The sequence below is a fragment of the Macrosteles quadrilineatus genome, unplaced genomic scaffold (genome assembly GCF_028750875.1).
Source record: "Macrosteles quadrilineatus isolate MER2022 unplaced genomic scaffold, UCM_ALF_1.0 Scaffold_4__1_contigs__length_99947679, whole genome shotgun sequence".
Lineage (NCBI taxonomy): Eukaryota > Metazoa > Arthropoda > Insecta > Hemiptera > Cicadellidae > Macrosteles > Macrosteles quadrilineatus.
In genome coordinates, this window is record NW_026542597.1 from 31,834,844 (window position 1) to 31,861,911 (window position 27,068).

Consider the following 27,068-nt stretch of genomic DNA (forward strand, 5'->3'; position numbering starts at 1 on the left):
AACAGTGCAAATATAGTCTTTTAATGCAACACAACAGTGCTGAGAATAAATCTTATTTACAAAATATAAATTATTTACAGTTTCAAACTCATTTTTTGGGGTGCATTTGTATGTGCAAATATAAAAATTTTCCTATGAACATATTAGGGCTAAAACAATTAATAATTTATTACAACCGATAAATAATCACAGTTCATTACGCTTATTTGATAATACGATATCATCTAAACTTGAAAGTGGCTTCAGTGCTTCTAACACTCTCTCGTTTACAGCAGAATGAATACTAGAGTGGAGATCAGTTATGGAGTCTTCAGCCTGGAAAAAATATACGTGTATTAGATAAAAGGCTTAGTACAGTCTTTAATCGTTTAACCCCTAAATACATTTGCTATTAAGAATAAACTACTTAACGTTCACTAGCTATTAATTGTAGAATAACTCAAAGAAATTTGTGAAAGAAGTACCGAACATATTATGCTCTATCCGAGAGTATGGTGCAACGATTAGAAATATCTTTGGCCAAGCTTTGAGTTTACCAGTATTGTATATTTCTACGTGCAGTAGGCTGTAAGTTCCGAAGATTATTAGAGTGGTCTAAGGTGTCAACCCAAACAGGAGTGCAGCAGATCAAACATAATCAAACTCATGAATTCTCCTGTAAGCCTTATCAGTTACACGATAAGAATTTTTTTATTGGTTTGTTAAGGATTGTGGAGGGGGGGGGGAATTTCTCCCTTCTTATTTACCATTCACCCCTGTGGATCTGCAACCGATCGTGAATAGATCAGATGAAGTTTACAGGATAGTATAGTATGTGGGTTATTTTATATTTTCAAATTAGAACATTTCACAATAACTTTTTCCTTTTCCTACTCTGTGTGTGTGTCTACTGAAAACTTGTTTAACTCCTTCATTACTGGGTGACAGGAGACTATATCAGGGTTGCCACCCCTCCCGATTCTGTTGGGACAGTCCCGGTTTTGGTTCCTTTTGCCCGTATTTAAGCCTATGATACTGAGGAGGGAGGGGGGCCATGTCCCGATTTTTCCCTAACCTAAAGTGGAAACCCTGCTCTACATACAGAGGAGTGTGACCGCTGACTGTAGGTAGTGTACCAGTTAATAAGAATTTCATGTTCTCATGAGTTGAGAGGGAAAATTATGAAAACATAGGCATGATAAAAACTATGAACAATCCAGATTGTGATAAGCTAGCACTGCAAGATTCTCATCAACATACCTGTTTAAGCAAGGAGACAATTGATTTCAACGCAGTTCTCCACTGCTGAACCCCTTTGTAATGTTGGACAGCCTGGGACCTCAGTAGTGCCACCCACTGGTCATGTGACCTCTCTCTACTACCAACATAATAGCAAATAACTATTAGTGTACTATATAACTACAACTAAGCTGATCTAATCAGTCTTTGGTAATTGGCTTAGTTCTTAGTTCCTTATCCTTTACAGTTCACTAACCTTTTAATTTAACAGAGAAATTACAGAGAAAACAGAGAAATTACGGAAAATACATTTAACTTTTGTATAGATGAATCTTTACAACAGAAAAATGCTCTTCTGCAAATTTAGTTTAAGTAAGAATGATTTTGACTCCTAGCCTCTGAGTTTTTTTTTTTTATGTTAAAATGTGTTTAAAATATTTTTTGAGTCTTTCACTATTTCTTCTTCTATCATCTTTTATGACAACTCTTCACAACCTTATTTATTCATAGCTAGCACAAAATTTCAAAAGAGGATTATTTAAGCTTAGCATTCTGCTTCAAAAAGAGTTACTGTATTAGGTTAGAAACATTGGTCTTTCTTTACCAAAACCAACAGCCACGTACCCGACAGTACGCAATGTATTTTTACATTAAAGGAATACATATTCAACATATTTTACAGGGAGAAGTTAGGACCATACGAATGTAGGTATTTTAAGCCAAGAAATGGCGATGAGTGGCGCAATCTTGTAGTCTTGTTAGGGACTAAGGCTAGACTAAGACTAGCAATAACAATAATTATTAGTATGTACAGGCATACAAGCGAATATGTAAATGACCAAGTTCGACTGAAACTAATCAATTTTCCTTACACATTTCTACCTTAAAATCTGCGAGTCGATGACTGACGATAGCGTCGACTCTCTATCGTAATCTTCCAACACGGACAGTTTGTAGTAGAGGACTGCGTTGAGCAGCAGCAGTACGGTTAGCACGCCCAGTATTGCCCACAGAGTCAAGTCGTTGGTTAGAGAGAACGCAGGAGGCGGTGCTGATGTACTGCCGACCACTTTCGGCTCAGCATGCAACATTGGTGCACTCCGTGTGACTGCTTCTACCTTCTGGACCTTGATTTCCTCTATCTCGGCCAATGGTTCCTTCTTGGCACACTGTGTGATTAACGCACTTCTCAATGCTTCGTAAAACTCCTCCAGCCCGGCCCACACGTTCTTCTCGATGAAACCTGTAATAATTATTTCCATCATTAGCATGCAAAGATAAATAGATAAATTTAAAGTTTAAAAAATTTACAATTTTAAGTCAAAAGAGACTTTAGTGACAAAAAAACCATGAAAATTATAGAAAATAAATGCTATAACGTTAAACATAACTAATGGAGTTCACAATTGAAGACAACTTCAAACCAATTCCCATTCATGTCATTTCATATATATAGGAATGCTCATCCACTAAAAGTGTATCAATTGTTGCTCGCTACAACCTTGGAAACATCTTGAAATAAGTCAATACGCAGAAACAAGACCTTAACAACAGCAGTAGGTGGCATTTGGCTCCTCTTTGATGATTGGGCTTTTAAAAGTTTGGGTAGGTGCATCTTTGAAAATGAAATGGGGACTGGTTCCAGATCAGTCAGGGGACAAACTCAGGAAATGAACAATTTAATGAACAATTGTTCTTAACACACATTACTAGGTGAGTTAGTGCGAATCCACAACCCAGAGGAAGCAACAACTTGCATTCAAAAGCTAGAGATACATTTGTGATAACAGATCCAATGGTTCTCGATTTTTAAATTTTATGTGTTACAGGACACATGGCAAATTACACATTGATAACTTTTATAATAGGCTCAAAACATTTACTAGCGCTCCATTTAGATTAATGGAGAAAGTTTTGATCGGTTGTTAATTGTTACTAATGTTTTTACACTTAGGTCAGAGTTTTCAAAACATCTTTTGAAGACTAAAAATTTTAACTACACAGCAAAACAGAACCCATACCTTTTTTGGAGACACAGTTACATTTGAGGTTGAAAAAGGCAACCTTAGAAAACTGTAAACAAAGAAACCATAGTAAACTTGGTTAAGTCACCTTTAACAAAGCCCCAGACACTCTTGCGATACTTGAGCTGGCAGTGGACAGTGAATGTAGTTTCACTTTCCGAGGTCCACGTAAGGCAGTAGTGAGTAGCGACATAGAATGAGTCACAGTAAGGGACGCCAGAGTTGACTGCTTCCACCTCGATTACGTACAACTCTCCCGGCCGACTACACGCCTGCATCACCTGTACATGACAGATATTTAAATATTAGTGTGCAAAACATACCACCAATATGGTACTAATTTAGCAACACAATACTTAGTACTATGGATAGACTGGTCTAGAAATTTTCGGGAAATTTTAAATCTTGTTCTACAAGACAATGTTTAATTTTAATTGAGATTTTTTTGAGACGAGATTATACATAAAAAAAACAGTTAGATAGGCTAGAAAAAGTCAATGCAATACCCGCAATACACGGAGCGGGCTGTTGTTGTGTTTCCTTTGCGAAGGCGTTCTTATTTAATTAATTCTTCACATGTAAATATTGCTTTAGTTGTTTTGTAATTTTTTGTTTTGGTATCGCAAATCTTGAGAAGTAGTTTTGTTAAATGTAAGCAGTGTGAGTCATGAGACATGTTTACTACTGTAAACATAGCCAAAACAAGTCACTCCAAAATAATTCTAAAAATAACACAAGACAAAAAATTGTTACTTGATACTTAATTAGTAAGAATGATGTTTTAGACTGGTGAATTCGGTATTTTTAAAAGTTCTACTATTGTAATTTAACACTTAACTAGTACGACTGATGCTTCAGACTGACAAATTTGTTAGATTTCATAGTTGAACTATATCCTAACTGATATCAGCATGTTTCCTAAGCGTAACAGTTATTTTAAATCAAAATACGCCTAATTAATATTTGTTTTTTATACAGTACTGATGTTTTTAATTAAAAGATTTTAATTATTCTTGCCGATTATTATAGTTTTTGTATTCAACCGGTCATCTGTCGTAAATCAGTAGGTATTTATTTAACAATATTACAAAATCAAGCTATAATGTCGAACATGCATTTCCTGTTATGTATGAGAAGGGAAATCCCGTCTTGATCTCGTCTCAAAATTTTATAAGAAATAAAAATTCTATCTTGTCTCGTCTCACACTAAAAATCCAATTTTGTCCATACCAACTTAGTACTAATTATTACTGGACTTAAAATTCTTCCCTTGCTCGATCAGGATGTAAGGAGGTTCAGGAATAACTGAGAGTTAAGAATGTAAATACAACCCGAGGTATTGTGACAATGGCTTATAGATTGAATTGGGCATGATTGTGGTGAGCAAAGAAAATTAATCTTTCAATGATCAAGATAAGAGGGTCTACTTTGGAAACACAGAAGGAAAAAGACCACTTGGCAGACCAGGAATAGGGTGAAAAGAAAAAGTTTGCTTTGTTGCAGCACAATGACTTGGGACTACACTTCTCACAACAGAAGACAAAATAGAATTGATGAGGAATCAGTGAGGCCACAAAACATACAACTTAAAGTCTTTAAGGTCTACTGTACCTGTGTTTCGGTGACTTTGCATGTTTTTGGTCCAACAGGCTGATGTACTGGCACAGTCAACGTGATGATCCGCATCTTCAGGGCTGTGTCTGAGTTTTCCTCCCAATCCGCAACATTTATATCTGAAACAGATGTTTGGAGTGTTGAAAAGATTACAATCTTTAACACACATTTATTTAAACATACCTATACTATTTGACCTAATAGAAACTTTTAGATAAATGTCTGAGAATAAATTCTAAGCTATGAAAGTTTTGAGAAAGGTAAATTGTAATGGTGGTTGAAAACTTTGTGGTGGCACAACCACAACCCTAATGACACAAAGACCTCTGGGAACTGAGAGCTGTTTAGTAGTTTCTTCTTATTTATACATCACTAGCAGAGTACCCGTCCTTCGTACGGGGTTGGCATATAAGTATAAAATGCTTATTGCAGTTGTTATACTCAAGCCTTGCGTTTGCAATGGTGTAGCCGGGGGCCGTTTGGTGAGGTGATAAGGGGGTTATGGTATGGTATAGGGGAGGGAGATCGGTGGGATTTCGGGTAATCAGGAGGGAATAAACAGGGTAATGCTAATAGGTTAGGAATAGGTGTGTCTGGACCAAACTTAATTTAAGCGTGCTGAATCTGCTACCAATAAAATTAGGAAGATTGCTGGGGACCAGAGGGACGGAGACCTTTTACCCAGATCAGAACACTTGCCTAGCCAGCTTTGATTTGCACTAATTGAACTAACTATTTAAGTATTAACCTATCCTTCCAACTATGAACTGAACTTGGATAATTTCTTACTAATATTGATGAGTGAATGAATGATATGTAAATTGAATACTGAATGTGAAATATGTATGAATTGATTATACCCATTAAGTTACATTCTGGGAACATGAGGTTTAGTTTTCAGGTTTCGAATGGTTGGTTGCAGAGGGCAACCAACCGGCTAAGTTGTAAATTCCTACATCTCAATGGTCGGGCGAACCAGAAGGGCTCCCCGCTTGTTACCTGACTTAGCCAAGCATAATTTGAACTTATATTCCTACATACTAACTACAAATAAACTTATCCATTTATGACGGGAGAGACGGTCGGAGTTTTTCGGGTTGTTTTCAGTGTGGAGGTTTGTCCAGCAAGAAGGAGGAGAGGAGTCGACGTAGGTGGGGAAGTGGGGAGAGACGTTGATGCAATCGCGGCAGGCAACGAGTTGAACATGCAGCCCGGCTTCGCGAAATGCACACACTATAAAAAATATAGCGTGCCGCTATGCGTCACAATGGGAGGACATAGTTTGATATAATTTTTTATTCTTTAAATTTACTTATGTACTCATGTACTTACTTATGTACTTATGTATGTCTCTAAATTTAAATTATGTATGATATCGTATAACACACAGAGGAAAACTCCATAGTTAGTAGGTAACACTAAGCCTGATCAGTACCTGTGTATTTCATAGACTCCATGAGATTCTTGTTGAAGTCGTTGAAGGTAAAGAGAAGCGTAAAAAGATCATTGACGTTTCCTGGAAGGACCTCCTTCAACAACAATTTCCCTTCGTGAGTCAACGGACAAACCACTGGATCTAGCCTGGAACTCTCTTTAGGAACTGGAACATTGGTAAAAAATCTTTCTATAAATTCTATGAAATGCATATACTTAACACTACTGATTGTAAATTTACTGTGTTGAAATCATTTAATTAGTAGATTTAGTTTTAATGTAAAAATGTACATTTATACAATCTATTTGGAGGAAAACTGCAGCTAAACTGCAGCTGATCAGTCTCGTTTGAGGCAGTGACTAAAGGTAGAGGAATATTTCCTGTAGATGACAATGTGAGTCAAAAGTAATAGGAGATGTCAATAGGATAGGAAATAGGGCTATAAATGATTACAAAGTATACCCTGGTAGTCTTGGATAGGCCAACCAGCAAGCAAAGTTTCATCAACCCTCAACTTGAATCACTGTCTTGATGGACACATTTAACACTTATCCACGTTGTTCAAGCGTGTACAGTATTCTGCGAACTCCCTAAAGCCACTTATGGACGTTTTCAAAACCTAAACCCTTTTCTGCAGACACATGGTAACTAACAACTAATTTCAATAGAGGTTGACTTCCTTTTCACAGAAATCAAATCATAGAACGTGATTCAAATTTGACAAATTTGACAAGAGCGTTGATTTTCTCTCACATGGTGGATACTATGACGAAAATAATCATTGCATATGGGTGGAAACTGGCTGGAATGACAGCAATGAAGTGAAGAACAGGACGTTGGTCTCAGATTTGAACTAGTTTGCCCGAACAGCCCTAGTATATATTTATCTAAAATTTGTTTTATACACCAGATGATAATTTCTTGACCAATTATCACCGGTCTTAAAAAGAGATAAGAAGGTTATATAATAAGATAACGCATAACAATATTTAATTAGACACACCAGTGTTTCTGTCATCCTCGGTGTCGGAAGAGTCGCTGAGGTCGGGCAGATTGTCTCCGGCACCAGACATTGCTCCATTCACTGCCTCCCCCGGCACCGGCATCTCCCTGCCTTCCTGCCTCTTCTTCGGGCCCTGCGTGCTCTCCTGGAAAAAAACAATTTAATGTCCGTTGGAATAAAATCAAATCAAATTTATGTTTTTAAATGTTGAAAACGTTTAAGTTGCAAGTAATATCATAATTAAAGTATACATTAACACTGAACTTCTAAGACAAATCAAAGTATTAGTATTATACATATCAAAGAGAAGTAAGATACTTTTAGCTCTGGAATGGTGGGGCGGAAATATACCAGTACCGAGCCGGGAAGAGCCCGATTGGCTATTGTTTACAACAGCAGTTGTAGTGCACAGGCTCTTCCTGCACAGCGTAAGTGCTGTGTGGTACGTGATGGTGAGGGGGGGAGGAGAGCGGGAAGATACGACCAAAGGAATTTGCACTAGACACAAGCGACTGGTGCTAGACACGACTTAAGTGTACCATTGAATGTTTCCTCTGTATCTTACTTCTCTGTGGCTTCTACTTGACTATGACTAAGAATTAATCATAATTTTTACATCAGTTAGTATTTGTAAAAAATAAATACTTTTTAAAATCTTAGGTTAAAAGGAAACACCCTTGGGGCCGGTGAGACTAGTCTCAAGCAGAGCACAAAGGCAAGATATTGATGTTCATTTAGTTCTGGTACCTGAAGTTTGACAAGCACTGAAGCATGCAATGGGGTGAGTAAAAAGTGCATCATATGACCTAGGGACACAATCTACTCGAGCAAAATCAATCTAACTTAGGATGGTAGCCTTTTACCTTTATACCTAAAGGTTTGCCTATTAAACTGTTCACAAAATTTAGGCATTTTTATGGGAAGAAATCTGGAAATCTCTCCCCTCCACTTCTTTATCATACCTCTAAAGCATAGCTCAACTTGAGATTTGTCAAAACATCAATCAACTGCAATACATTAAGCAGAAAAAAGTGGTGGGCAAACTTCCCCTCAAACGGACTATAGTATTGTAAATATATCTTGTGTGGACCCAACAGAGGCCTTACATTTTCTCTTAAAAGGATGGCCCAAAATGCTGATATTGGAAATGACAAGTGTGTTTTGGTATTTCATTTTTTTTTTAAGACAGATTGTGAACGGATTTGGAAGTTTTTGTCTTCCAAAGTACAAGCTAAGTTTCCCCCTTTTACCTATAACTTAAATGGTTTAAGTGTTAAAATATAAACTAAATTATCAACAAGATTCTGCCAAAGTAACAGATATGAACGTTAAAATCCAAAACTATTTTGGAATAAAAATTGAAAACGGGAAGTTTAGAAAATTCCAAATGCGTTGTGGGTTGTCAAGAAACGGAGCAAAAGAGGAAAACCACAATTCTCAAATATGAAAAACTGGTTCACAAAGAAAAAAACAAGAAGCTCCAGAAATGAGCCATATTTACTCAGTGTCTTCCAATTTTGGAACTTTACGGATTTAATTTTAGAATCTTAATTTTGGAAGATTTTAATAGATAACTATCAGTTTAAATACCTTTCTAAAGCTTGACACTGATGAATCTAGGAATACTACACTCTGACGTCAAACAATTTTCGTACAAGATAATTTGCAGTAGCGTTAAGCCTAACGTGATAAACTAATAAATTTTAACACATTTGTGGGTTCAAAGTGCTATTACATAACTAACAAGTCTGCATATATACATTATACCATCGGTTAATTATGTATTCATCTAACATTCTGTATTTTAAGTAGGCTAGTTAATTTTGTTACAGCTCACAACCATACAAAAACTTCAAACTCACAATTTTTTTTAACAAAGCGGAGATGTACCTTTGAAGCTTTTTCTCATACTGAAGATTTAATTTGAATAAGATTGTGAAAGAAACAGACATCAATAAACAAAATACTAGAATCCACAAAACATCACCACATGAACACGAAAATCCCTAAAAAGAGGCCATAAAAAGCCTTTTAAGTCTAATTACAATTATATTCATATACCAAAATTGATTGAGAAAAGGATTTTCACTAGTTAAGTATAGGTCCTACAAAAAAATCTTTTTCGAAAACCTAACTACTTCAGAGGCTTATGGATGAAAAACCCAAACAATGTTTCAAAAACAAAACAACTCATCCATTTAACTACAGCCAAATAGGGTTCAAATCAAATCTAACCTAAAACATTTACAGATTTTTTTAAACCACCAAATATTTTAAATCTAATTTACAGAGTGCTTCACTTATTACCAAACAAAACCAAATCCAAGCATATCCAAACAAAATATTAGCTAAACACTAATACAGGGTATTTGTAATAAAACACTAACATTAACCGCAATCTTGTAATCATTGTAAAACATGGAAAACTCCATCGAACAAGTGAAACAGCACTCCAGGTACACGGTTGTTATCTACATGTACAAACACATAGTAGGTACTGTATGTCGTGTGTTTGGAACTTCAATTGGAGGAGATTGGGTTTTGATAAGGGAAGGGAAATTCTGATGTAAACATTAGTTTGTTACAAATAGAACTGGAACTACTACTACGTATAGTACTCAATCTACACTGTACAACAAACAGTACCGGTACCGGTATCTAATTCAATTTGAAAGTTTTAAGTTTATTTTAAATTTTATTTAAAAATCCACATCAAGTCAGTATAACTGAGAAATTAAATACAAAAAAGTCATGGTTTATACTGGCTGGGTAGCTGAAATGGTGCTCGACTAACAATCAAAAGGTCGCCGGTTCGATCCTGAGAAAACAGAAAAGTCAGTAGCTTTTTGATAGTTTGAAACTGGAACCAGCTGTCCCTGCTCATTGGGCTTAAAATAAATTATCCTGACTGATGAAACAGCTGATCTTAGTCAGTAACAAAGCTACACAGAACATCACACACCATTCTACACTCAATCTTCACCCATATTTGGGTTAAAGTGGTGTCCCTATCTCGATAAATTGATTGATTGATAGTAAACTTAAAATTTAATACAATAGGTAATAGGTAATAGGTATTATCTCTGACAAAAATCTTAGAATTAGAACTAGATGGAGTGATGGATGGATGTTCCGTTGTCATTTTCAAGTTGTTATTAGTTAATATAAACGGTACCTATCAGCAATCTGACACATAATTTCTCCCATTAGCTTGTCAAGAACCTTTATCATGGGTAAGCAGTGAGGAGTAACTTTGATATTTGATAGGGGAAATCACAAAAGTTGTCATGACTTCTGAAATGTAATTTTTACAGCAATGGGGGTTGTACTATTTTGTTAAGAGTTATAAGGACCATAACATACTAATTTTAATCAAAACAGTTTTTAATAAAAAAAAACCTATTTTCCGTTATTTTATAGTTCTTTTAATGGGAAAATAACACAATTTATAATAACTTTTAACCGTAATTTTTACGGAAATGGGATTTGTACCATTTTGTTCAGGGCTATAACATACTAAATATCTATCAAAATTCATCAGGACATTTTTGACAAAATTAAATTTTTCTGTTATTTTATGGGTTTCTATGGGAAAATGAATGGGATAATTCACCATAAGGAATCAAAATTTCCAAAGAAAAAAAAAGAAAAAACTCCTGGAGACATAAAGTGTTCAGTGTCAGAGGATAATCCATATGATATTGGATATTGTATATATAAATAAATAATTTGTATATTTTCATTTCTATAAAAGAAGGGAAATTAACTTTTGAAGTGAGGAGTTAGGCCTAAAATACAAATAGTTGAGTCCAATTAAAACCAATTGAACTTTGAGAAGAAATCGTTAAAACCCTCCTAGTTCTCAAATAAAAAAAGTACAGAGTAAAAAGCACGTACCAGTATTGCATTGTAAATCCTATCCTCCTTAAAGTTTAGTCAAAAAATTTGAACTTGGTCATTTTTCATATTGTTTTATCTATTATTTACAGCAGTTTTAACACTAAGCATGAATTTGTTTAAGAAAGCGACAGGAATAGATTTTAAACACATTACATTCATTTAAACTAAAATATATTTAACTTAATGACTTGAGAAGTTTTTTTTTAACAAAGTACTTATTAACAAAACCAAGTGTTAAAATATTACCTACAAAATGCCGTACACTGTACTTTAATTTACTGAAGATACAATTTTGAATGTAACAAGACACGAAACAACAGACAAAATTAATTATTTCTAACTAGCTAAATTTAACAAAAAAACTAAATGAACAAGAAATTAATTATTTATAAAAAACAAACACAAGCTTATTTAAATTTTTAATATTTACATGAAAGTTTTTCAAACTCACCAGTTTTGGTCTTCTAAAGCTCTCCCTCAAGCCAAGTGCTTTAGTGATAAGTTTCATTATCATTACAACTATCAAGTTCTCAAAATATTGTAGCATCAACATGTATCCATGATCCTTGGTAAATCCTCAAACAGGTAAAAGGGCTCAAAGGACATGGGGCAAGGAAGGGCTGGGTGGGAGCTGTTTACCGGCAAACTTGACAAACATTCAAACACAACAGCAGCTGAGGCCCAAGATGCTCTCACAGAATCCTGACCTTGAGAAGTAATACAGGATTAGAGGAGTGGTCTTGTCCCCTCCCCTCCTCTCACCAACTACTTGGTATTCGGGGGGGGGGGGGAGCCAGAAAGGTACTGTTATAAGAATTACATGTCCATTTACGGGACCCATGAGGCAAACCTAATGTGGGTAAAGGGCAAAGTTGTTTTTACGGAAAATATATAAAGTAATTTGAGTTATGGTATCAGAAAAATTATATTTGTTTGAAGCTTTAGTAACTTTTTTTGTTTTAATCAAACAAGAGCAACATTATACAAATAAATTCTGCAAGCTAATGGGGTGGAATCATTTAATAATTTTAAAAGCAATTGGTAGGTAAAGAATGTTAAAAGTAATTTTATACAATTAAATATATGAGAGCCAATATATGGTGTGGGCTAGCTAAATTTTATAATTAAAAAGTAACTTGTAGATCAAATATACAATTTTCACAGCAAAAATAAGCTATAAAAAAATGAAATACAGTATACAACAAATTTATGGTTAAAATTTTTTTTTTTTCAAAATAAATTAAATAAGTTGTAACCGCTTCCATATTTTAATATGAAAGTAAGAGTATTTGGTAATCTTATCTCTGGTATAAGTACTGGGTCGTGTGCTCCAAAAGAGTCAATGGTTAACAAATCATCAAGTTTAGTTTTAAGATAATTTAACAACAAATTTATTTTGTATATCTATAATTAGTTAATTTGCAATAAAATTAATTCCATCATTGGATTTTGAACTTTTCAAAGAAACAAGTGTAAATAAAAATAACCTGATATGGCTATTAATTATTTGCACAAGCCACGGGACAGGTAAAGTTGTGAATTAATAGAAAACAATTCTCATCTATACACTACTATTGTACCACTATCTATACTACCTTCTCCTGTTTACTAAAAATTTGGATGATAACGCTTGGCTTACACATTAATTAATCTGTACCAGACCAACTTTGTGATAACACAATCAAAAGATGTTTTGAATCTTGTCATCATGTTTGTAAACTGATCAATCATGTTTCTATGAATATTAATAGTTTCATGTCAACTGGTCATCATGTTTGTATATTTTGCTGTGTAAATATGGCAGATTGAAAAACACGATTTAAAAATATTGCAGCTATAGTGAAACATATTAAATTGACTAACAGCAATATAATTGCTCTTTAAATTTTCAATGGTATCTTAATCAGGACGATTATTAAAAACTGCTTTTACGGTATAGGCCTACTATTTTTCCTGCGCCAAGCTCCTTCCAGATACTTATTAACTAAACATTTATTTTCCTCAAACTAAAAAAAACTTTTAAAATACATGCACAAGGTAAAAAATGATACATTTTAAATATCTCTAAACCAAACCATGAGACCTAACCTCAATCCAAAATAATTTAAATCAAACTACAATTTAATTAAAAGCTAACTTATGTCTACCTGCAGAAAACCAAATTCTACCTGCAAAGGCAATCCTTCTTGTGCAGAGCCGTTAAAAATGTTTAATATAGACGAAGTAAGAACTTTGGCAGTTTTACTTTTTATTTTGCACCCAACCATGTCAGTGGCTGAACAAGACTAAACAGGACTCCAGAGACTAATCTCTGCTAAAACTGGATAAGGAACTGCTTGGTTGGTGTTGGGCTGAAGTTTACATGCACATGATTTTGTAACTTTATAGTTTTTTTTTATCTTTCTAATGACAAAGATATGTGTTTGAGTTTCATCTACACACTTAATTCACACTTAAGTCACACTTAATTATTGCTGACATATTTCACCAAAGAATTCCATCATTTTAAGTTTATCGGATAATTTAATTTATTAGTTTTTTTTAAAGATTTATTTAACAGTTGAAAAGTAAAATATTTTATTAACCTGGAGAGTACACACTTCAGAGATTTTTACAAGTGAAAGTTTATATTCACTGTAATAAAAAAATATCTATTATCAACTATAGGTAGTTTTATATTAAAACCAATTAGGAAAAATAAAGTGTGTAAAAATAATTATGATTTCAAACAGCAAAATTGTTTTAAAATCAAATTAGGCAAAATATAAAATTTATCTTTATACAATGTTTTTTTTAGAATGCAAAATAGAATTTATTTCTTAAAATAGGGAAGTCAATTTATTAAATTTTATGCAGTTACCTTTGGACATTCTGCTATTATTTGTATAAATTTGGTGGCTTTTAGCGAATTTCCCTATAGGGAAGTAGCTATTACCGTAGGTCTCATGGTAAGACCTAAGCCCGGGACCGATTTACTTTTTCATTTTGATGTCCCCAGAGGCCAAAAACACCATTCGTTCAAATTTTTATATATCTATATATAGATATATATATATATATATTTATATATATATGTGTCCATCCGCACGATAACTTGAGTAATTTTTGTCCGATTTTGATAAAATTTGGTTTGAAGGTGTAAGGCGGGATAAACTTGAATGAGTTCGCGAACCAGCATGATCGGACTATGGGAACGGGGGTTTATGGGGGGTTTTATGGGGTAAAAATAGGTTTTTCCCATTTTTGACCCTAAAAACACAAAATTTCACAATTTCTTTTTAAACCATTTTGTAGAGCTTAAAAAAACAAATAATTTAGTATATTGAAGCGTTATTATGCGCCTAATTGTTACGGTGAAAATTCAAAAAAATTGTAATTTTAAAATTCCCATGTTAGTCTTATGGAGAATAAGTCACTGTTGTAGTTTGCTTGTTTATGAACATATTTTGATCAAATTTGGAAAATACATGAATTTCTTACTAAACCGCAGTAGGCCTACCTTTTAATATTTTACATAAAAAAAACTTTTTTACCCTCCCTGTTGCAGCAAACCTAAGTAGGTACTCATTGAACTAATTCTGTTTAAATAGGGAATAAATGTGATATTTTTAAGGAGACATTTTAGTTTAAATCCAATCAGGCAAATGGAAATTCGCTAAGTCTGCAGGTTTGCTGCGGCGGGGGTATTTGTTTATAAATTCGAACCACTTAACAAGTGTTTGGATTAGGCGGTATAGTACATCTTCCTGTTGCGAAGCACGCACACAGAAGCTAGTTTAGTACATTTTTAACAAAGATTTTTTTAAGTAACTGTAGAATTTTCCTTATAAAATCTTATATTCCCAGAACAAACCAGAAACTCAATCCAAATCCTGACAGTAAACTCCTATATGACGACAACAAGTGTTGCATTATTCAAGAGACAATGATATTAATACATTCAGATCCTTCGACTGGCTGTATAAATATGCCTTCAGCATGTTGTTGACCTTATGACCTAAAGGCAACCGGACTTGGATTGACATGTGACGTGTGTCTTCTGCCAGAATAGTCAATTGATTCTATACTCTTCCAAGAATATTGACAAACGGCAATAGACGCAAATCATTGAGACTCTTTTTCATTCACCAGACATATTTACAGTCAAGTCAAAGTCAAAAACCAATATCTCTCTAATTCCCTCGCTTGGTCCCTTCTTACGCTATTTAAACAGTGACACATTCTGTGTATATATTCTGAACTGAACATCACTGTAGGATGCATAATTTTTATTTCAGTTGGAGTTCCGGCATTTAGGGCGAATGGAGTCTTTTGATTGGCTGATCTAACAGTGACGTCTTCGGGTACAGTTTCTTAACTTGGCTACCATAATATTGATTACAAATATCGATTTGATTAGTAAACCTCCATTTGATTTTTTCATTATCACCAAGTTTGGTAAGTTAGGTTATATTATAACAGTTTCATTATATACTTGATATAGTTAAAATATCAAATATCTGCATCTGCCATCTGTCACTGTTGGACCAGCCAATCAAATGATTCGCCATACATGCCGGAACTCCAATTGAAATAAAAATCATGCCTGCGGGATGAGCGTAGAACCAAATAAGTTAGCTTTGTTACTATGAACAACTGTTTTGTTAGACAGGAATGTTTATTAAAAGCCCAATGATCAACCTGGGTCCAGTTTTGAACTATCAAGAATGTACTAGATTTTCTCAGAATCGAGTCGGCGATCTTTTGATTACTAGTCAAGCACTCACTATCTACTTATAGAGCAGGCACGTTTAAAAAAAAAAAAATAATAATGCAAGAAGCATTTCATGTAACGTTTGGGGAAACAATGTTTTAGTATTACTGTATATCAACGATATAACATTAGTTATATCATAGATAAAACATACTCCCTTAGTAGATTTTATCTTCTTTATGGCTGAAGCCAATTTTATTGTTAGTTCTGTACGTTGCACTGTAGATGTCGTGTTTAGTTTAAAATTTGTTGCCATTTCAGTAATTTAAAACCTTGTTTAACCAAATAAAACGTTCTAATCATAAACAATAACTGGTCTCTTAGTTATAAACCAAACGGTAAAGCAAAAATCATGAAAATAACCCTAAAACAATATAAACTCAATTTTGCATACACTAGCTATCAGTGTCGGCGTACATGAACTAGAACGAAAAACAAGCTTCAAAATTTACAATGGGATGAGAAGTCTACTTGTGTTACTTAGTCTATGGTTATATTCAGCCACCCTCATTACTTCACAGCTCAATTGATCTTTAGTTGTATGAGACTAGTCTACAGGCCAGATGTATACCTACAATATTAGAGACACTCATCAACAGATAAACACAAAGAATACTGTTTCTCTAAATTAGCAGTGAGAATATTTCAGAGATAGTAAATGGCTTAGGTTGCCTTATCGAGTGATCCTTTTAAATAGTACACTACCATAGTTTCAGACTTCTGGAGTCCATCATCAGGTGTGACAAAACATTAGGTCATCTATCCGATTTGGCTAGATCCGTCATTGCCGTTGTAGAAAACACACGACAAAGATACGAAAAATGAATATAATACAGAAAAATGGCCAGTCATATGGACTCCAGAAGTTTGAAACTAAGTGTGTTCCTAAAAAAAGGATCACTCGAAGCGAGGTAACCTAAACAGTTTAGCTTAAATTTAGTGATCCAGAGGCTACTACGGCATGAAATGAGAATATTTAACCTCATTTATCCTGATTATCTTAAAGGACACAACCATCTTTGGTAACAAGTTAATAAATGAGTTGTAACACAAGTTTCAATTCATACTAAAAACTAACTACCGTAGAATAGTTAATGCTTACGTTTTGATTGTGTTGTAAAGTAAAGAGAAATACAGTTTTTTGATTGGAGGTTTAATATATTGCAATGTAGTGGAAAAACTAACTACTAATGCACATTATGTTTATGTTCCTAGACTCCATTATTATTTTTTATTTTTGTAGATAGAATTAAACTAACTAAAATGTGAACAAGATTTTTTAAAGTTAAAAGCATTCCTTCCACAGAATTGCAAATATTAATTTTCTATTTCCTTGATAATGTGTTTAAAGGCTAACTTGACAAAATGCTTCAAGAGTTGGAAAATAGATGGCATTGTGATCTTGAAGTTTTGGGTAGATTGTAACATTTCCTTTAAAAAAATACAATCCTGTTTAAAGCTATATTTACACAAGGCTAGTTGGCAGGCAGGTTACTTGCCTCAGATAACTTGAAATACATTAGAGGCAAGTAACATGCCCGGTTACCTGCCTGCTCTACTGGTCTCGTGTAAACACTTATTTTATGTTTAAATTTTTGCACAGTCATATTAAGACAAGGTAGTCAACAGATGACTCTTAACAGCTGATTTGTTGCAGATTTAATACTTCCCTGATTGACCAATTATTAGCAATCAAGTAGGCAATTGATTATGATAGCTCATGTACAGACTCAACAGTTAACTGGTTATAAAGAAATATTAAAAGTTGTTGCTTTATATGAAACTAAATTGTATAAAATAGTTATAAAATAATCACCAGACTGTATGATAAAATATGTTTTTAAACTAACTATTGAAACAAACACTACTTGTCCTTCTTATCTTAAATAGTATTTGTGCTTTTCATTGTTAAACTTGAACTTGAAGATAAGTGTTTAAAGTTAATCTTGACATTTCTTATAAGGAACAATTTTGAAAATATTCTATTATCAATTGTTTAACATTTACCTATGAAAATTTAAGTTAGTTATTTTGATGAAGTTACAAAAAGATGATTTTTTTTAGGTGGGTGTGTAAGTCAAATGGTAAAACTTTAAAAACTATCAAAGCTGTAAAGCCCTTTTTGGAATACCCTGTATAGTTCAAACACGGGTAACAAACAAATACAATATTTGTCTTACAACCAAAACGTCAAAATCATTCAACAGCATCAGTTACAGCCCATGACCACACAGCAACACCAAGCCTTAACCGGTAACTCAATTAACAGCCCCACACGAGTTACATCGAGTTACGATCAGCTGTAAATTGTAAACTCTGTTAATTTACATGGTTGGTAACATGTTACAGATAAGATATGATAAGAATCACCTGAGGGACGGTGATCAGATACCTGACATTGAGCATGTGTGATCAGCTGTATGTGGATCAGAACTCACCTACACACGCATACGCTCACACATACACACACTCTCTCTCTCCCACACGACCTTGACTGCACATTACTCACTCATTGGGCTCACAAGTATTGTTGGTTAAACACTGATAAACGATCCAGGGTGCTGTAATGTTAGTTCAAGACTTCTTTGTTATATGGATTTTGGTTGACTGTCATGGCATTGAATGAATATAAACAAAAGAAGTTTGAGAATAAAAGTTTAGCCTACATTTTTGGACGTACGACATTTGGATGTTCTAGAAACTAAAACCAAAAATCCCTAAAACAGTTCAGACAACATGTATAAGAAGTGTATTCAACAAGTTGATTTTCACTACATTGATGTAGTTGGAATAAAAATTGTACTTACTGTAATTTAATTTTTACAGATAACTAGACAGTTTAAATATCACATAACTTTTGGTGTTGTTTAGAATGACACAATTAATTAGAAAATACTTAGATCAGAACTATAATCTATGTAAAATTGTTGATATTAAAAATCAAAGTGGTGAATATCTGAAATATTATGTTGTGTTCCAAGGTGTAATGTAGCTAGAACCATTGACTTTGGATGCTGAATAATGGTGTATCCTATAGTGGTTTATGAGTGGTGAATCTCACAACTTCTTGGCTTACAATTAAAACTGTACGGCCACCTCTACTGACAATGTTGAGAAAGAATAGTTGTAGATCTACTTAAGTTCAAAATAAATTGATCTAGCTTTCCAGAAATTCTAGACAAATATTTATTTATTTGTTTTTCCTTTTCCATTAATTAGCCAGTTATCTACTCTCTACAGTTATAATTACAATAATAATCTATCCTCAGGATAATTTTATTAGCGAACTTCCCATATAGGGAATAAGCTATTACCGTAGTACTCGTGGTAAGACCTGGACCCGGGACCGATTTTTTTTTTCGTTTTGAGGTCCCTAGAGGCCAAAAACACTATCCGTTCAAATTCATATATATATATGTGTCCGTTAGCGCGATAACTCGAGCAAAAATGATCCGATTTTGATGAAATTTGGTACAAACGTGTAAACCTACGTTTATTCGAACGAGTTTGCGAACCAGCATGATCGGACCATGGGAACAGGGGTTTATGGGGGCTTTTATGGGGTAAAAATTAGTTTTTCCCATTTTTGACCCAAAAAACATAAAATTTTGAAATTTCTTTCCAAACTATTTTGTAGAGCTTAAAAAAACAAATAATTTACTATATCGAAGCGTTATAATGCGCCTAATGGTTACGGAGAAAATTCCAAAAAAATTTTAATTTAAAATTCCCATGTTATTCTTATGGAGAATAAGTAAACCGTTGTAGTGTGCTTGTTTATTAACATATTTTGCCCAAATTTGGAAAATGTTTTTATTTCTTACTAACTATTAACATTTTACATAAAAAAAACACTTTTACCCTCCCTGTTGCAGCAAACCTAAGTATGTGTTAAACTGATTCTATTTAAATAGGGAATAAATGTGATATTTTTAAGGAGACATTTTAGTCTAAATCCAATCAGGCAAATGGAAATTCGCTTAGTCTGCAGGTTTGCTGCGGCGGGGGTATTTTGTATATCTTACTCCTTTACAAATTAGCGTAAGCCTATATCTGTTTAATTACCTAGGCCAATTCCAAGAGAATGAAAACTAAAAATGCTCCTCTGTTATTGCACAAAGTAATAAGAAGTACAGAGTCAAAAAATGCAATTACATGTTGAAAATAATGTCAAAACTCAACGTTCGTGTTTAAGTCAATTCATGTTCCCAATACATCGAAGCAAAACAACAGCATCATATAGTTTCAAAATTGACAAAGAATGTCCCGTGAGCAGTTGAATCCAAATGTAGCATAAAAACTATATTGAAGTAGTGTTGAAGGAAATGAATTATAAAAATCCCTCCACCGCAGCAAACATGCAGACTAAGCAAATTTCCATTTGCCTGATTGTATTCTCAAAAAAATATTTCTATGTTCCTTTGTTTATTTAAACATACAACTTATAAGAGTATTGTATTTATGTGGTGCTTGGTAAACTAATCATTTTTGTGTTTTGACAATTAAAATAGAAAGCTATAGTATATCAAATCATCAACATTTTACCTTGAGTTTTCTGATGCAGGAAAACAGGAAAAAGCACATGGTTTATCCGCGGCGCGTCCGAGGACGAATATGTGGGAGATTGGCAGAGCTCAGAGGAGATAAATAAATCAGTTGGAGGCATGTTATTAACTACAGATACCGACCAATCAAGCTCCTTGAGTCTAACTTGTACTCGACTGCTCAACAATAAGTGCTACGACTATCAAGTCATCCACAGTATGGTGTTTCTAAATAGTGGTCAAATGATGATGAGGAAATTCATGACTGTGCAGCAAAAAAAATTACAAACAGACCATTTAACCTTGAGAAACTGGCTTTACCCGTGTTTTATGGTTGAACATGGACCTGAAATTACACGTCCTTTAAAGCGGTGGCGTTTGTAAATAAATGAATCTGATGTTAAAGAAATGCAGGACTGTTCAATATATTTTTTAAAATCCATTTTAATCTCTATAATTTTTTTCCCATTAGTACTTTTACATTAAAGGAATATGATATTTAAATTATAAAATAGGAAGTCCTTTATGGCTACCACAAAACTCGTTAATATTACAAAAAAATGGCTAAAGAATTTCAAATTTTTATCCTCCATAAACTACGGCATGCTCTTAAAACAATAATAATTTTCCAACTAACAAAATCAAATATTTTATTTGTTTGATTCAACTATGTGACAGTTTTAGTATTTCCTCTATAAGTTTAACTGATACCCTTGAAGATATGTTGTTAGATGTAACAAAAGACTGATAACAATGTATTTTTACAATTCACTTGAGAGGTTTGTCATCCAGGTGTAATTGTAGCAAGATAAGTTGTCAGATTAGTTCTAGTATAGCTTAGGCCGGCAGAGACAACAATTTGGGTTTGTCCCATAAAATATTGGTTTTACTTAGTTGGAAAAATTCAATCAACTTTAAATATGTGAATTAATTGTGAATTTAAACTATATTTTTAACATACAGATGTGTGGGTTGCAATTTGTATCCGTTCAGTTTTTGCTGGATCAGTTTTGGGTTATTTTTGGTTTTAAATAACATTACCTACCCACTTATATTTGAGTCATTGATCATGTTTATTTATTTATGGTTTATTGTTAAGTGATGGTAGGAATATGTTGTCACAGGTATTCTTGGAGGTAAACATTTTATTTTTTTTATTCTCTAATAATTTAAGGAAAATGTATAATAATCCTTTACACATCAATTAAAATTATAAATAATTCATGAACAAACACTTATATATGTCCCAATGTTCTAACATAGTCTCGCACAGTAGCCATTAGGAAAGCAATATTTAGATATGCCTATATATTACAAATTTTGTGTGATGTACATTTATTATGTCTCTATAAGTCACGATCCCAGGACTATCGTGCTCATCTACCTTGATCATGAAGACACATTGCTTGCATTGTCTACTGTGATTGCAGCAAAATCTTGAACATCGCCCATGATGGCAAAAACATTATCAACAATGTATACAATCCATCGAACGCAGCTAAAGTGAGAGAATTTCCCATAATCGCGGATACATCATCATCATCTCTTAAGATCGCGGAAAAATTATCGCTCAGCAACCAAGAAAATCAAAAGGATATTTCCCATCAATTCTATGTTTTAGTTTTTGCTAAAAACCAGTATTCCTAGTAACTAAACATTTTGTAGACTAATTAGTGTTTAAAATCTTCAGATTACTCTTAAAATTCCAATGTATATATTCCCGATATAAAAACAGCATAGCCTGGTAAGTTTGTCAAACAAAAGTTAACTCAAAATAAAAGTTAAATTTTATTACAATTTTAATAATAATATGTTTATGTTTCGTTTCATTTAATACAAACTTGATACAAATATACATTTTTTATGAAAAAAATTGTATAATGATTTGACACTTGCAAGACGAAGGGTGTAAGTACATATTATGATGAGCCTATGTATTTTACTCCCTTCGTCTTGCGAGCCACAAATTTAAAAAGTAATTGCACGAAATAGAAATCATCCTAGATACACTTTAAGAAGATTGGTGGTAACACTGTGATATGTTTTGAGGATTTTTATATTTGTTTGTTTCTAGACTGACAATTAATTTTTGATCGTTACCATTAGAAAATTTTATCTAATCTTTAATTGATTAGAAATGGTCTTCACGAAAATACTGAAAGGCAAATCCAATAAAACAGTGATGGATTTAAACACCAAAGCTTCGTCATGGCATACTAGCATTATAAGAAAATACCGACAGAATTTATTTTTTTCTTGAAAATATAATATTTTATAATTATCATACCTCAAAAAATGAATCCGAGGTTAGAGTTGAGGGCAGTTTTCCCCCGACCACAGCCATGGAGGAAGCGTAGTCTTCATCATCGGTGGACAGGCCGAGCTCTTCCCCATAACAGACGTGCACCCAGTGCCACAACTCCGGAACAGGCATCGGCTGTCAAACAAGAGTAGATCAGGCATTGTTCAGATATCTTACAAAGACTTAGGCCTAGTTTATAACTATTCCAAAGTAAAGTTTATTTCTTCTTAAGAAGCATCATTGGCAAAGAGTAAAATCAGAGAGACCAGTGGCCTGTTCAAGGGGGGGGGGGGCTACAGGGACTAAAGGCCATTAAATGGACCCTGGAAAAATAAATGTAAACATACATTTTGTCTTAAAACCCACCTCCTTTCATGGGAAACACTAAACCACCCAATATCCCCTGCCCTTGACAAGATCATAGACCCACCACCGATAGAGACAGATGAAAGAATGTTATTATATAACTAAAGTTTTTGTAAAATGTCAAGAGGACTAGGCTAATGGTTGTTTTTGTTAGTAAATAGTTAAGTTCAGTTATAGCGATAGCACATGTAAACCAAACTAACCTTGAGAATTGACATCTGAATTAAATATAAAAATTAATATAATTTATAGATATAATTTATTCAGTCAACCAGTTCTATTTGAACTAACTACTTTGAGAAGTTCACTAAAAGACTAAATAATATGGGATAACTTCTTTTTACATTCTGAGGTAGGTAGATAGGTATACGATAAGTCTTATCTTATAATCTCGTGCCATATATGAACTCTTGTTTGTATGCATATTTAGTTGGCATACAACAACATTAGATGTTACAGTATTTTAGTGGTACTCTAAGAATTTGAAGTTTAAAAATAAGAGGTGACAGTGATTATTTACTTTTTCACTTTGTTGGTCTTAAAATTGTAAGAATAATTATACTTTTGATAAAGCTAAACTGTGTGTTTCAAATTATTTTAAGATTAACAGATGAGAGAAAACATACCTGATCCATAAGTGCATGCTGCCATATTCTGAAAAGCATAAGATAGGTCTTGTCTCGAGTGGCGAAGGAGGCAAAGAAATACCGTTCCGACTCTGTCTGGACTAATATTGCATTCGGTATCACCAGAGCTGTCTTTTCTTTTGTTAGAGAAGTAATATCTCTCCATCTGACAGTTATCTAAAATTAAAAAAATAAGTCAAATTTGAATAATTTAACTATGATAGTGTAGGCCCTAATCCCTTTTCAAAACTCTCTAATAGTCTACAATTTTTTTTCCTGGAAATAATAAATCCACAGTACACATTGGAGTCTGAAACTAATACAAATCAACAAATGCAACAAAATAACTAATCTATGCACAATTTACTCTTGAAAGTCAATCGGAAACCTATGTGGAGGCGCACACACGAGAGCTAACTTCTCGCTGAGACGGGACTTGGTAAAGAACTTGGAGGCTACCTCCAGTGTCATTTGAACATGACAAAAACTAAAAATAAAGTCATAGGGGTATAATAATAGTGTCTTATAATTCTACAAGGAAGATGGTTGGTACTCGGTCCCTCACAGAGCTAGATACAGAAAAATACTTTCTGTATATAAAATAAAAACAAATCTCGAGGTTACCTCCATCACACGGCCTCTGAAGGGTTAGAATCTACTTATCAAGTAAAAGTGGTAGATTATAGTTTAGTCCCTACACTGTAAATAAAATTAAATACAGTAGGCCTTAACTTCTTTTTGCTTAAATCAAATGAGCTAAATATTCAACTAGAAAAAAATCACTAATGATCATTATGTGGGGTGTTAACTTAAAGTTAATATCATAAAATAAAAGTTAATTAGGCCTACCTGGGTTTCCCAACGAAAAATGTTGGCATAAAAGCATAAGAAGTTCTGGGAAGCGTAGAGCCGTCCATGGATTAATATATCTCTCTGAACAGCACAGGAATAGTCTGAAAAAAAAATTACTATTACAAAAATAATTACCACAACTCAACTTAAGTTACTTGAGGCTTTTATCAATAATTACAAAATGAGGGTGCTTTCTGTCTATGTATCTGATTATTCGGGTAGAACACAAAAAGCAAAAAGCCGGGTTGGGATGGAATTAGAATGGTACCTAAAGGTGGATCATGGATCCAGCCAACACAAAGGACTACTTACTTAAATCATTTTTTACTAAGCCCCCCAAAGGTGTTATGTAGGTTGAGCTGGAGAGTATATATTGGTCTTCATTGAAGAGGCCTCCTTCACCTTCAGAAGCAAAATTCATGACCACTACATAAGAAGCAGATATAATCTGGACATTCCGAGGTGCAGGCTGGTAACAACTTCAAAGCATTGACAATGTTCAACAGACTTCCAAGTGATGATAGGCTAGGGCCCTACTTTAAAAGAACCACTTTCAGTGTGTTTTAGTGTGGTGGCTAAAAGACGGTGGTTTTCTATTCAATTGATGAGTTTTTTTCCGATTCACTCACCTCACTGCTCGCCATTAGTGCCTTGTAAATATTATATGTTTAAATGTTAAAATGTTTCATATTCAATGTTTTATGTAATGAAGTGTGGTTTAATTTTTTTAACAATACAGTTTCTTCAGGTAAAAGTTCTCGACGGAAGGTAAAAGATATTGTGACAAAAAAACTTGCACCAGTTTTTCAGATGGTCAATATTACCCCTGATTGCATTTTGAGCAAATTAAAATCTGCTACACAGCTGATTATGGTAAACAAGAGATTATTTACCAAATTGATATAATTCAGTTTTGTTTAGCCATCAAAGGTGGATGTGTAACTAATGTTTTCTACAGCAGATTTAAAGAACCACAAATTTCTATTATACTTCCTCACTATGATATAAACCAAAGCAACTAGTAGGCTATAGGCCTGAACATTGAAAATGTGACTATGGTATTGTCACTCCTTATATATTTAACCTTAGTCCATTTATAGGCCTTCATATTGCTTTAAGATGCAAGTAAGTAGACCTTGTTAGACAGCAAAGTAAAGTCGCTAAAAGATTCCTGATCGTAAAACAGTTAGTAACAAAAGGAAGAAATTATCAAACGACACAAACTAAAAGTGATTTATTAGGCCTAATTTCAGAATAGTGTGGGTGTGTTGCAAGCCTTGCGGTTAGCGTTTCAGACTTGGGTGAGGGAGGAGTTCAATTCAACACACACACAAATTTGAGGGTAAGGTCGCGCTTTCCATTAAAAACGCCTGAGTTCTATTCATACAAAATGCCATTGGCATAGACACCTACTAAAAACAGATTAGGCCTAGGCCTACTAACTTACCATTTAAGGCCAAGCCAAGCCCGAAATATTAAAGCTACAAAGTAGGATAGTAATTTTACCTACCAACAATTAGTCTTTCATCAGAAGGAAGTTCTTTAAAAATTCTTTTGAAATCCTCACATTTGGACTTATAAGTGGGGTACAAAGCACTGTACCAAGGTGCCTTCTTTTTCTTTTTCTCTCTGTGTCTCTTTTTCAATGGCGCTCTTTGACCTGAGGTTTCATACAGGGAATCTGGAGAACTGTTTTCCTGTAAATTATAACAAAATTAGTAAAAAACATACTCTTGAGTTTTAAAAAATTAGGCTATGAGTTTTGAAGTTCTTTCAAAAACTAGATTTAAATTTCCAGAAAGGACGTGTATTTTACGTAAAACTTAATTCAAGGATGTTCCAATGCTAAAAGCCTAGGGTTTCTGGTAGTTTAAATCTTTAGTACAGTAGTATAGAACTTAAGAATATTAGAAAGTTACCCTTAAAAACAGATTTTTTTAAGGACTCAATGATAGCAGACAATCTACCATTTACTGTATATTCTGGATTACAAAAAGCTAAGAAAATAGTTTGGATCTTTCATTGAAAATAGATTTGAGTTTTTTATTCATTGATCATTAGTCTGAGAGATATGTGTCGAAACCTATCAACAGCATGCTACCAGGAATATTTATCAAATGTTGTGAACAACATCTCCAATCCCCGGGTCTTTTGGGGTTTTATCAATGCTAAGAAGTCACCGGCCATTCCCCAGCTTATTCACCTAAACGGCAGACAGGCAAGAGGTGCTGAGGACAAATGCAATCTCTTCTCATCTTATTTCAGCTCTGTATTCTCCCCAGCATCTACGATAGTACCCGACTTTACATTTCCTGTCTTCGACTGTCTTGGTTCCATCAGAGTGACTGAAAACGACGTAAAGCAAAAACTCCAAAATCTTGATGTTAACAAAGGAGCTGGACTTGATAACATCCCTCCATCTGTCCTCCAT

General features: G+C 33.9%; 1 protein-coding gene across 1 annotated transcript; it reads right to left on the minus strand.

Moving 5' to 3' along the window:
- LOC128992833 (protein Aster-B-like) lies at positions 1 to 27,068 on the minus strand. Its single transcript, XM_054416576.1, has 12 exons — positions 26,940 to 27,068; positions 26,148 to 26,334; positions 24,635 to 24,738; positions 23,786 to 23,962; positions 22,779 to 22,928; positions 7,295 to 7,439; positions 6,292 to 6,456; positions 4,854 to 4,975; positions 3,331 to 3,523; positions 2,101 to 2,461; positions 1,240 to 1,357; positions 1 to 315 (listed from the first exon to the last, which is right to left on the minus strand). The coding sequence occupies exons 1-12, from the start codon at positions 27,066 to 27,068 to the stop codon at positions 187 to 189; spliced, it is 1,980 nt and encodes a 659-aa protein (XP_054272551.1). The 3' UTR covers positions 1 to 186.

What these genes read in the sequence shown, in the direction of transcription:
- LOC128992833 (XM_054416576.1), bottom strand. Translation starts at nt 27,068, where the DNA reads ATGGAGGACAGATGGAGGGATGTTATCAAGTCCAGCTCCTTTGTTAAC. An exon ending in AGCATGCACTTATGGATCAG is followed by an intron (nt 22,929 to 23,785) that starts GTATGTTTTCTC and finishes CTTGTTTGACAG; the next exon opens with CCGATGCCTGTTCCGGAGTT. An exon ending in CCTCGGATTCATTTTTTGAG is followed by an intron (nt 7,440 to 22,778) that starts GTATGATAATTA and finishes GTTTTTTTCCAG; the next exon opens with GAGAGCACGCAGGGCCCGAA.